Source organism: Dasypus novemcinctus, chromosome 26 (genome assembly GCF_030445035.2).
Source record: "Dasypus novemcinctus isolate mDasNov1 chromosome 26, mDasNov1.1.hap2, whole genome shotgun sequence".
Lineage (NCBI taxonomy): Eukaryota > Metazoa > Chordata > Mammalia > Cingulata > Dasypodidae > Dasypus > Dasypus novemcinctus.
Genome location: NC_080698.1, coordinates 14,399,995 through 14,412,971, shown reverse-complemented (window position 1 = coordinate 14,412,971; position 12,977 = coordinate 14,399,995). Strand labels below are relative to the sequence as shown.

The following is a 12,977-nucleotide window of genomic DNA, read 5'->3' as shown; positions in this document are numbered from 1 at the left end:
TGTGATATCATAAACCAGATTACAAAGTTTTAAGCATAGAGAGTGGGTGGAAATCCAGCAAAGGAAGAAGTGCAGCAGGAAGAAAAGGGATGATATGGTCCAAAAAAGATGTTGTAAGGCCAATGCTTTTATTATTATTTTTGAATAGGAAAGACTTCAGTGTGTTTGTAGGAGAAATAGATTTAATATGTTGATGAGAAAATAAATTCATTGTTGGATGCCCTAATTTCTACAAATTAAGAGGAAAGGTTTTATCTGCTGAGGGCTTCAGAAGAGCAAAAAAGGTATGGAACAGCTGCTAAAGGGAATGAGATAAAGATTCAACAAGAGATGAATTTTATAATCAAGAAGTCAGAACCCAAATGATACTTTGATATAAAAATTTTCTTAATACCTTTTTGATAGGAAAACCTTTTTAGTAATAGACATTTTCTAATGAATTATGTGTTCAAGAAATAAATCCCTTTCCCATTTAATCCCTCAAGTGTATTAACTGTCTTTTATCACAAGGTTGTACTTGGGGATCGGTGGTGAAGAGTGTTAGATTACTTCTCCCAAAATATGTTTCCCCATGTGCAAAATGGACTTTATTCCACAGAAGAGTTGGATGAGACACTGCTACAAAACTCCCTGCCTTCTGGTGTATTCCTGATTAACATGCCTTCTCCAAAGGACCCAGAGAACGTTTATAATAGATATTTCTGATCATGTCACTCCCCAACTTAGTACTTACAGAACTCTAAGGATTAACCCCAGCTGAGGACGTCCTGGATGGTCGTGACCCTTTTCACCTTTCTAGACTTACATCTCACCATTCCTCCTCACACTCTAAGGCAGGTCTTTGCACAGGTTGTTACTTTAGAAATTTCTCCTTTACTCATCTTTACTCATCTCAAATACACTTTCTCACAAAGTGTTCCTTGATCACCAAAGCCTGCCAAGAACCCCACTCCCTAAAACCCAGAAGATGGTCATATAATACCGTATCACAGCACTTACTACACTATATTAAAATTTCCTGGTAGTCTCCTCTACTGGTTTACATGTTCCTTCAGACTGGAACTATGTCTTCCTGTTCATCATCATATCTAACAGCTAAGGGCTGAACTAAGTAGGGGTTCAATAAACATGAATTCAAATACTAACAAATTATTCCTTACAATATCCAGACTGTTATAGTACATATCATTCTTTTTAAAAGGCCGCCAAAATTTCCCTTATGTTTCAATGTATTACCATAAAGAAATGTGCAGTACATTTCTATTCAACAGTTGCAAGTAATACCTTACAAAGCAGTAAGAATCATTTGCATCCACAATGCTGGCATGCAGTAGCCATCAATTTATAAAAACAAGCAAAGGGTCCGACGCTACAGCACTGACTTTTTCACTGTTATCGCACAAATGTTGATTTAAAATTCCATTCACTTCTGGTGAACGCAGAGCAAAAATATTGGTTAAAAAAGAGAATGAATACATACAGATGGGGCCTAGCTGTGTATTCCCGAAGGGGCGACAACAAGATTTCTTAATGCTTGGTGACCGCCTAACCCCGAAGGGCACTTTCCTCCTGTCAAATCTCACAACTTCCACACCCTCAAACATCTACACTTTTGGAAAATTAGTAGGAATTGTCTCCTGCCGACGTCTCTTCCCACTTCGCACACGACAGCTTTGCCTAACCCCGAGACTGGGCTTACCAGTTAACTAAAAAAAGCAGCTTCTCCTCCTAAGAAGCGAAAAGCGAGCACAACAGTATTAAATCAGAAAGGAGACCGGAAGTGACGCACTTACAGGCCGACGCCCAACCGTCATATCCGTTCACTACCCCGGCAGCGTCCTTTTTACCGGAAGTGCAGGCGTGACAAGGCAAAAACGCCCGTTGGGGGCGTGTCCTCCTCGGTAGCCAGTGGATTTTGCCCACCTCTCCCTTCCGTCACTGTTTTGTTTGATCCGCCCCTGTGACGCTTAGGGTTCAGCGGCTGGAAGTGCAAACGGAACCCGAGAGGGTTTGGCCTGTCAGTCCCTCCAGGAACGAGGAGCGAGGGGAAAGATGGTTTACATCTCGAATGGTGAGTTGGGGGGAGGGCTGCAGGAGCGGCCGCTGACCAGGGTGGTCGCAGTCCGGGGATATTCTCCACCTTCGCTCGTCGGTCCCGCTCTGCGCCCCGCGGTCAGGCCAAGCCGGAATACGAGGCCTCCCCGGCCTGCGACGCGTCAGCTTATAGCCACCGAGCCTGCTGCCTGGGGCGGAGGTCCCTGGGGTGACGACGGTGCCGGATTCCCACCGCCCTCGAGCTAAGCATAGGGAGCGCAGCGTCCTCCACTTCGTCTGGCGAGCTTCCGATTGTGAATCTGGGGAAGTTGTTCCTCTTGGGCGTCCTTAATTAGTATTGACAGTGATATGCATATTATTTATCATTTATATCGCTTATGCCTCGGCGATTGTTTTAGCGTTACTTGCTTGTCAACTCATTCAGTCTTTACAACAGCCCTTTTTAGGTATTTTATTATCCTTACTTTGCGACTGGAGAAACTCAGGTGCAGAGAGGTTATATAGCTTGCCCAGGATCCCAAAGGGAGTTAATGACCCAATCGGGATTCTAACCTAGGTAGACCTGCTTCTAAGTCTTGGCTATTATCAACTATACTGCCTCTTTATCTAACGGGTAAACAGTCGAAGCCGAACGAGAATTAGATGAGAGCTTTGGATGGGCCTTTTTCCGAGGAGAGGGTAAGTAGCCAGAGTCTTATTTTGTCCCAGTTTCACGGAGGGAGAAGCGCCGTGGCCTCTAGAAGAAATTTAGTTATTCCAGGAATAGATAATCTAAGAGAGACTTGACTAGGTGATTCCAAAAGGAAAATGGCTGTACAAGAATGAATATGTCCAGGTCGGAACAATGCCAGAACTGCCTGCCCCATCTGTTTGATACAGGTGAAATTCCCCTGCGGCAAGTACCCCCTGGGTCGCTGGAACTAGGTCCTGGTTCTATTTGAATCATCTGTTTATCTACAGAAATGATTAAGCTAGTCATTGAGAAGTTTTCTGGCCGAGTACACTTTGCATTTCTTTGCTCTTCAAAATCTCTCACCTCCTTCCTTGTCTCCCACTTAAAAAGCTTTTGAAATAAGTCAGGTACCAAAGAAAGGCACCAAAGTGTCATCTCAGTTTTGAACACTTGTAGATGAGCTTGAGGCTGTTGGCTTCTATTTATCCATACATTTGTGCTGTGTTTTATTATGTATGCATTATTGTATCTGATCCACATGAATATCCCACTAGAAAGGTCCTTTTATATCGCTTTTAAAGTTGAGAAATGCCTATTACATTCAGGCACCTTATTTACCGCTGGGAATTTGGGGGAAGGGAGTGCAAAGAGCAAGAAAGTAATGCAGGTGCATATAATAGATTCTTTAGACTCTCAAAGGAAGAATTGATGGGTTCCAATTAGACCCAGCTTTTTAGATAGGACTGTATTTATCAGCACTTCATTATTTATAAAACACTTCTCTTACTGTCAAATGACTTCCTATCAGCCTAAAGAAGCAGAGCCAGTGAGCAGCAAAACCAAGTCTACCATCCATGTTCTTCTGACTTTACATGTGACCCTTTTATCTCAATAGTTCTTTGAGAATTGAGGTCAAAGTGGATACCTGAAAATAAACTTGTTAAAGAAAGAGGAAAAGTAAACCCTAGTGGAGAGAGCTAGAGGTGAGCATGCTGAAGCCCTTGCGATAGTGGAGAGGAGAGGTAGTTGACAGACATCTGTTCTTCCCCAAAATATCCTTCCTTCTTGATTTGCAAGACTGAAACTCTGTAGAGTACTAACTGTACCTGTTGTAGCTTCTCTTAGCTTAAGTGATTTGAAAAATAGATCCAGTTTTGCTTAAAATAAAGCTGGAGACTATAATTAGAATGAAGAGCATCTTGTTATAGAAACTTGTCATTTTAATGAAGAACAAGCCAAATTGCCCTCATACTTAGAGCACAGATTCATTGATTTCTAAAAATTTATCATAATGATTCTAAAAAGTTCTAAGTATGTATATACAGTCTTTTTATATAGGCAAGAGACTTTGCAAGTGAAAAAAAAATACACTGAACACATTTAGGAAATACGGAGGTGATATAAAGCATTCCTTCATACTTGCCCATCCCATTTATTGCCACCAAACTATAGGTAGGCATTTGACATATTAAAGGGATAACCCCTCTCCATGGAGCTCTACTTCCCAGAACCCACCTTAGAATGATTTGCATGAAGCAGACCTCTCCTTTTGTTCAGTGTTTGTAACAGTAGACTAGTTGAAGTCAGAATCTGTAACTGTTATCTAATTAATTAAATATAATACATCTTATGTCAGGGAATTGTAGCACTAACTAAAGTTTATTCTTGTCATAGGACAAGTGTTGGACAGCCGGAGTCAGTCCCCATGGAGATTATCTTTGATAACAGATTTCTTTTGGGGAATAGCCGAATTCGTTATTTTGTTGTAAGTATAGTAGTGCTCTTAATAGACTAATATTTAAGCTGAGAGAAGTGTATTAAATATATTGTGTTGGGTATCTTAAATAAGCTCAACTTTCCTGAGGCATTTTCAATTGTTACTTTTTTGTTCATAGCTTTACTAAGAGAAATTAAGACTTCTATAGTGGTAATGCTGCCACCAAACATCTTTCTTAAGTACATAGATCACATAAAATGTACTTTACTGTTTTTAATGAAGAGTTAAGGTCAGTGACACAGGAGACAAAATTTAAACTTGTCCATAATGTCAGGCAGTTCTTAAATACAGTTTTGGGTTCTTTCACTTGCTATTTGTCTTGTAAAAATGGTTCATCAACTATTAACAAATCAAAATCCTATGGACAATGAACTGCATGGATGCAAAGATGAGAGATACAGTCCCTTCAGTGACTTTAACAATCTTTGGATTACAGTGCCATTGGAGAGGGGCATGATTGTAGGAATGACATCAGAGGAAATTATTCCAGGTGGAAGAAACCACATAGAAACTAGCATGGAAGTTTAGTGTTTGAGTGGGAGGGAGGGGCACGGGAGTAGTGGAGGGTTTTGGAGATCAGGTTGTGATCTCTACATTTATTTAATTGCAGTTGTGGTAGAGAAAGATTAATCTGATGGTAGCATAAATTAGAATGGATAGAATGTAAAATGGTACAGGCCCTGAGTTCAGTTACTTAGTGCAGAATGTCTTTAAAGTTTCTTACAAATTTTACCCCATATTGTTTATTAAAAATAAATTAAGGAAATGGATGTGGCTCAATCAATTGGGCTCCCATCTACCATATGGGAGGTCCAGGGTTCGATGCCCAGGACCTCCTGGTGAGGGAATGCGGCCCCAGCACAGGATTGCCACCCTGCGTGGGATTGCCGCCCCGCGCAGGAGTGCCAGCCGAGGCAGAGAGCTGGCGCAGCAAGATGACTCAACAAGAGACATAGGGGAGAAAATAAGACTTAGCAGAACAAGGGAGCTGAGGTGGCACAAGAAAGTAATCACCTCTCTCCCATTCTGGAAGGTCCCAGGATTGGTTCCCGGAGCCGCCTAATGAGAATACAACAGACACAGAAGAACAAGCGAATGAACACAGAGAGCAGACAACGGGGGTGGGGGGTTGGGTGGGGGGGGGGTGATATAAATAAAATCTTAAAAAAAAAAAAAAAGAATAAATTAGTTAAAACCTTCCCTTTCTGCAAATAAAATTATATTTAAATAGATTCCTAGAAGCCCTGTACCTTTGGCATACCACCCTCATACCTCCCTTTTCATGGTAATATTAGGTAGGGTATTGGCAGGGGATTCATAGGGGCAATGAATGTGAGATACTGCAAAAGCAGATTATGGAACATGATAACTGGTTTAGAGTAGTCGACAGAAGTTGGTGGTGACTCTTCTTTCAGGCTCTTTCTAGGTGAGTTATTAGCAAATAAAGACAAGGAAGGGTGATTTGGCACAGAATATAGCATGCTATGATTTAGTCATGTGCTTGTAGGTGGCATTGTCCAGCTGGCTGCAAGAAAGTAAGTTGGGAGCTAGGTAGGTTTAGTCATCCTCTCACAGAAAGGATAATTTTTAAAAAAGATTTATTTCCCCCATCCTTATTTGCACTTGCTGTCTGCTCTCTGTGTCTATTCACTGTATACTTGTCTCTTTTTTTTTTTTAGGAGGCACTGGGAACCAAACCCAGGACCTCTCGTGGTAGGTTAGTGCCCAACTGCTTGAGCCACATCCATTTAATCCCAGAAATGATAACTGAAGTCTTGGAAATACATTTTACAATATTGTTGAAAAAGGTACCTACATTGTTTCTGCTGCTTGTTTCAGTTTCAGAACTCTGCTTCAGCAAGATGTGAAAAAAAAGAGGGGCTATGGAAGCTCATCTGATTCCAGATATGATGATGGAAGAGGGTATAGTTTTTTCTTAATATTTTTTTTTTTTTACCCCTCTGGTATGTCTTAATTAAACTGTAAAACATGTTATACATATAGTTAGGCTTATGGAAGTCAGAAGTTTAAATCCTGTTTCACAAAATTAATGTATTACTATAAATTAAAAGCAAGTTGTCTCTGATCAGTTAATTAGCAAAGCTAAAATATACATCCAAGGGAAAAGGCTAAAATAGAGGCCAAAACTGGTGGCCAATATTAAAATCTGGAGATTTTAGTTTAGAAAAGGATTTGTTTGAGTGTTTAACAGGGACTAATTAAAGTTTATCTACTAAACAGGTAATAATGCTTTCTTTTATTAGGCCACCAGGAAACCCTCCCCGAAGAATGGGTCGAATCAATCATCTGCGTGGTCCTAGTCCTCCTCCAATGGCTGGTGGATGAGGAAGGTAAATTAAAATCTGAAATTTATTTTCAAGGAATTTTTCTTTTATTTCCAAATGCTGCCTTAGGAAGGTTTTCTTTAGGAAAATAGAAATTGCCCAACATTATGTAATTACTGAGGCATCATTATTTGAAAAAATGTTTATATCTTAACCCTTGAAAAAAGTATTGGCTTTATTATCAAAGTAGCTTTTTGATATAAACAATGATTATTGGATTTTTTCCCAAACAGATCCAAATTAATAACTAATAACTAATAATAAACTTTTTCTTTTAGGTAAATGTCTGCTCTAAGAAGCAGACAACCGAACATGCACATTCATAGCAGAAGGAAACCATCAAGAAGTAGAGGGTATACCATGCTGGACAGTACATGAATGTGTATGTCTAAACAAGGATTGCTCTGTGTCCTCACAGATGAATGAGGTCATGTTTGGGAATTCCCTCTGCAGGGATCTGGCATGACTGACTTGCAGTTCCATAAATGCACATGTTTGTCTCATCTTTTTTGTATAGTTTATTAAAGTATTAATATAGTTTTAATAAGTAAATATATTTAGGTTGCAGGGCTCCTCATCTTTGTATAATTAAAACACAAACTGAATCTGAAGAAAATAAATAAGTCTGTGTACTTGGTAATCTGTGTCAGCTTTTTCAATTTCTGAAATACTGTTCATTGTTAATTTGTTCTCATTTATAAATAAATCACATTGTATTTATTTCATAATATGCATAGAATATCTGTGCCCTTTTATTCATTTTTATCTTGAAACATTTTTGTCCCATGAAACTTTAATGCAACATGTCTGATTTGCTGTCAAATTTAATTAAGGCATTTATAAAGCCATAACCAGAAACTCTTTAAAATCTTGACAAATTTTAAATGCTCTCTTGACAAATTTTAGTTGTAAACCATTGCTTTAAGGTACTGCCTATTGTCCTTAAACCCCATCTAAATGCTAGCAACTCTCTCAAATTCTTCCACTATAATGGAAGCATAATGAGGTTAGGGATTTTGTCTTAACCCAGTGCTTTGAAGAGTGTCTACACCTAGTAAGCACAGAAATTCTTACCGGGAAAATGAAACAGATGAGTCTAACTCCAGTGTTTTACAGACTTTCAAACAAAGTTTTCAGATGAAAGTATTAAACCCTGCTATGCCAGGAAATGGGGATATAGTGGCACAAACACGGATATTCATAAAGGAACAAAAGTTGTAGGTTAAAGATAATAGTGGCAGGTTATTAAGTACTCAATTCTACATCAGACTTTGTTTTACATATTTTTAATTCTGACTGTGGTAGGTAGATAACTTGTATTTTATGAGTAACTGCAAGGGTTCAGTAAAGTTTAATAACTTAATATTGCATGACTAGTGGATGGCAACATCACTCTATCAAAAATCCACCTAACAAGACCATGGCAAGTGTCATTGTTATTGATGGCGTCCCTGTGCACGTGACCAATGATCCTCTTCTGCCCCACATGACTTACTTCAGGGCTTATTCCTCATGGTTTATCCCAGCTCCTGGCTGCGTTTGGCATTCAGCTGTCCCAGTGGGCTAGATTGCTATAGTTCATAGTTTCTTGGGTAGCTTTTGTTAAAATCTTTGCCTCTCAGTAGTTTCTGATCTTAAGTTGTTTTATGTCATTTTGTCCCAGTTTACTTACTGTACAATGGGGATTAGTTCCTACATTAAAGAGTTAACTAATGTATTTAATCAACAGTGTATTGGGCACTTACTGTGTACTTAAGATAACCGGAATAAGACAAGGTCCCTTTTCTGGTGGACCTTACGTGTTTGTATGGAAGTCAGTGAGTGAAAGACGAAATATTTACAGACTAATTCATGCTTCAAGCAAAGAGGATAATGAGAGGCCTGGGGAAGGTTTCTGAGGAAACATCTGAGTTGAGACTTAAAGGACTGAGAATGAACCAGCCATTGGAAGAGTATCCAAGGCAAAAGAAACAGGTGTAATGACCCAACAATGGGATGGGCTTAGTATGTCTGAGAAGCTGAAAAAAAAAGGATAGCTGGAAATGCCAAGGGAGGCCATCTTAGTTTTCTAGCTGTTAAATACCATACAATGACTGGCTTAAGCAATGGGAATTTGTTGACTCACGTTTTGAAGCTAAGGGAACTCAAAAGTCTAGGCATCAGGAGGTGGATGTGGCTCAAGTGATTGGGCTCCCATCTACCATGTGGGAATCGACAGGGCCTCCTTGTGAAGACAAGCTGGCCCGCGTCTGGGGAGAGCTGACAGCCCGTTCCTGCAGAGAGCTGGCGTAGCAAAATGACACAACAAAGGGAGACAAGCAGACACAGAAGAATGTATGGTGAACAGACACAGCAGACCAAGCAAGCGGCAGGTGGGGGGAGGATAAATAAAATAAATTATAAAAAAAAAACTCTAGGCATCATTTTTGGTAGGATGAGGTATGATGTCCCTGTATGATGTTATGTACATTTGTAAGTTCACAACTATTACTGTACATTTATTTATGTATGTTTGTGTGATATACATCAATAAAATTTTTTTAAATGAGAAAAAAAAAATCTAGGCATCAGGAAGGTGATGCTTTTTTCCCTAGGACCAGCATTCTGGGGTTGGCTGCCAGGGATCCATGATCCTTGACTTTTATATCACATGGTGTTTTCTCCTTTCTCTTCTGCCTTCTGTTGCCTTCCAGCTCTGGCTGCTCCTGTGGCTTCTCATTCCGTGTCCGATTTCTTTTGCTTATGAGGACTTCAACTTTATTGGTTTAAGGCTCACCCGCATTCAGTTGGGCACACCTTAACCAATATCTTCAAAAGTCCTATTTACAAATGAGTTCACACCCAAAGGACCAAGAGTTGAGACCTGAGCATACTTTTTATGGAGGACATAATTCAGTTCCCAAAAGAAGGGGATAGTGATATGTAATGAACTTAGAAATGTGGGCAGGAACTAGATTAAGTATGGCCTTATAGGCCTGGTTAGTTTAGATTTAGTTCTGTGAGCAAAGAGTTGTCACGTAAGGGCTTAAAGCATGTCTGTGACATTCAGTTTTTGTTTGAGATGGCTCATTGGTAGTGTTAAGTGCAGTGTGCTAGATACATAGTATTGATTGTCTTAACTATTTCATAATCTATTGCTTAAGCTTTTGGGTTTTTTTTTGAAATAGTTTCAAATTTCCAGGACAGTTGCAAAAATAATACAAACCCCGTACAGAGAACACCAACATCCCACCTCCAGATACCCAGATCTACCAATTTTAACGTTTTGCCACCTTTGCCATATCATTCAATCTTCTGTCATCTATTTTCCAAACATTTTAGAACAGGTTGCACACATACTCCGTGAACCATGGGGACTCCTTGTACACAATATTTCCATGTATATTTTCTACAAACAGGAGATTCACTTATGTAATCACTTCATATAGTTATCAAGTTCAAGAAATTTAACATTGATAATAAAGCTTCCCTTCTATATTCCAATTTGTCCTTTTAAGACTTTTCTCCATTCTTAGGTCCCATTTAGTATCACATATTGCATTTGTCATTATCTCTTTAGTTAATCTTTCTTCTTTTAAATTGTGAAAACATCTATGCAACATAAGTATTCCCATTCCAACCCCTCCCAAACATGCCATTCAGTGGACTCAATCACATTCGCAATGCTGCAGTATCCTCACCCCCATCCATTACTAGAACTTTCCTTTCACCCCAAACAAAATCTACACTTCTTTTGCATTAACTACCCATTGTCCCTGACCCCACCCCTGGTAATCTGTACTTTCTGTCACTATAAATTTCCATATTCTCCACTAGTGTGTGCGTGTATATGTGTGGTTACCATGGGGCTTTTAACATCCTAAATCTATAAAATTTCATTTGCTTTGATACCAACTTCAGTAGCATATATAAATTATGTTTCTATACCACTCCATCCTCCCACCTTTATGTAGTTCTTGTCACAAATTCCATATTTATACATTATGAGCCCAAAACCATTGATTTATTATTACATTTTATGTGTTTGCCTGTAGTAAATAAAAAGTGGAGTTACAGATAAAAAAATATAATAGTATGGCATTTATATTTACCCAGGACATCTTTACCAGAGATCTTTGTTTCTTCTTGTGGGTCACTGGTGTCCCTTTCAACCTGCAGAACTCCCTTTAGCATTTTTTTTTGAAATGCCAGTCTAGAGGTGATGAAATTCTCAGTTTTTGTTTATCTGGGAATATCTTAAACACTCCCTCATTTTCGAAAGATAATCTTGCCAGATACAGAATTCTTGCTTGGTAATTTTTGCTTTCAGTACTTTATGTTTTTCCACTGCCTTCTTGTCTCCATGGTTTCCAATGAGAAATTGGCAGTTAATGTTATTGAAGCTCCCTTGTATGTGACACATTGCTTCTCTTGCAGCTTTTAGAATTCTGTCTTTGGCATTCAACAGTGACCAATACATGACAGGGTGTGGGTCTATTTGAGTTTATCCTGTTTGGAGTTTGTTGAGCATCTTGGATGTGTATATTCATGTCTCTGATTAAATTTGGAAAGTTTTCAGCCATTATCTTTTTTTTTTTTTTAAGATTTATTTATTTATTTATTTCTCCCATCCCCGCTCCCGCTCCCCGACCCCAGTTGTCTGTTCTCTGTGTCTACTCGCTGCACGTTCTTTTGTCTGCTTTTGTTGTCAGCAGCATGGGAGTCTGTGTCTCCTTTGGCTGCACCATCTTGCTGTGTCAGCTCTCCATGCGTGCGGCACCACTCCTGGGCAGGCTGCACCTTCTTTCGCGCTGGGCGGCTCTACCTATGGGGTGCACTCCCCGCACGTGGGGCTCCCCTATGCGGGGGACACCCCTGCGTGGCTCGGCACTCCTTGCACGCATCAGCACTGCGCATGGGCCAGCTCCACATGGGTCAAGGAGGCCCAGGGTTTGAACCGTGGACCTCCCACGTGGTAGACAGATGCCCTAACCACTGGGCCAAGTCGGCCGCCTTTAGCCATTATCTTTTGAATAATCTCCGTCCCTTTCTTCTGGGCTCCCACAACGTGTATATTGGTACACTTGATGTACTCTCAGGTTCCTCAGGCTTTGCTCACTTTCCTTCTTTCTGCCCCTCAGATGATGATTTCAATTCAAGCTCACTGAGTCTTCTGCCAGCTCCATCTTCTATTGAACACCGCTCCCCCAGAGAAACTTTCATTTCTGTTACTTTGATCTTCAGCTCCGTTTCATTCCTTCTCATAATTTTCATCTCTCTGTTGATGTTCTCTTCGTGTTCATCTACCATTTTCCTGATTTGCTTTGGTTATTTGTATTTCCTTTAGCTCCTTAAGCATATTTAGTACCATCTTTTAAAAGTCTTTGTCTGGAATGTCCCAGTGATTTCTAATGTGTTAATCTTCTCCTTTGCCTGGGCCATATTCTCTTTATTCTATGTTTGTAATCTTTTGTAGAAACTGGGACATTTTGAAATTTTAAAGTGTTACTGCTGGAATTTGGACTCTGGAGCATCTGATCCTTAAGCTTACATCCAGCTAGTATTATGACAGAGCTTTCCTTGAATGCCAGGGGCTATCCAAAAAAAAGGAGAAAAAACACATTTCCCAATCTTTGCAGATTAACTTGTACAAGTGCTTTCCTTCAGAATTTAACCCACACAATGAGTTTAGAGACTAGCTCCAGTCCAAAGCATAGGGGACTTTCTGGTCCTTTCTGTGTATGTGTGCCATTGGCCCATTTCCATGGATACAAAAGTCCCCTCTTTCCTAGGAAACAGTGTTCTCACTGTGGTGGTTTGAAGCTGTATGTACCCCATGAAAACATGTTCTTAAATCCAGGGAAGTGGATTTGGCCCAATGGATAGGGTGTCCACCTACCACATGGGAGGTCCAAGGTTCAAACCCAGGGCCTCCTGACCCATGTGATGAGCTGGCCCACATGCAGTGCTGATGCACACAAGGACTGCAGTGCCACGCAGGGGTATCCCCTGTATAGGGGAACCCCGTAAGGAGAGCCCGCCCAGCATGAAAGAAGTGCAGCCTGCCCAGGAACGGCGCCACACACACGGAGAGCTGACACAGCAAGCTGACACACCAAAAAGAGACAGATTCCAGGTGCCACTGACA

General features: G+C 40.2%; 1 protein-coding gene across 1 annotated transcript; it reads left to right on the top strand.

The window, feature by feature from the left end:
- Positions 1 to 1,931: 1,931 nt before the first annotated feature.
- On the top strand, positions 1,932 to 7,490 carry SELENOK (selenoprotein K). The gene is made up of 5 exons (XM_071212096.1): positions 1,932 to 2,071; positions 4,403 to 4,493; positions 6,345 to 6,428; positions 6,770 to 6,856; positions 7,129 to 7,490. Exons 1-5 carry the CDS (start codon positions 2,053 to 2,055, stop codon positions 7,130 to 7,132), a joined length of 285 nt encoding a protein of 94 aa, XP_071068197.1. The 5' UTR covers positions 1,932 to 2,052; the 3' UTR covers positions 7,133 to 7,490.
- Positions 7,491 to 12,977: the final 5,487 nt, after the last annotated feature.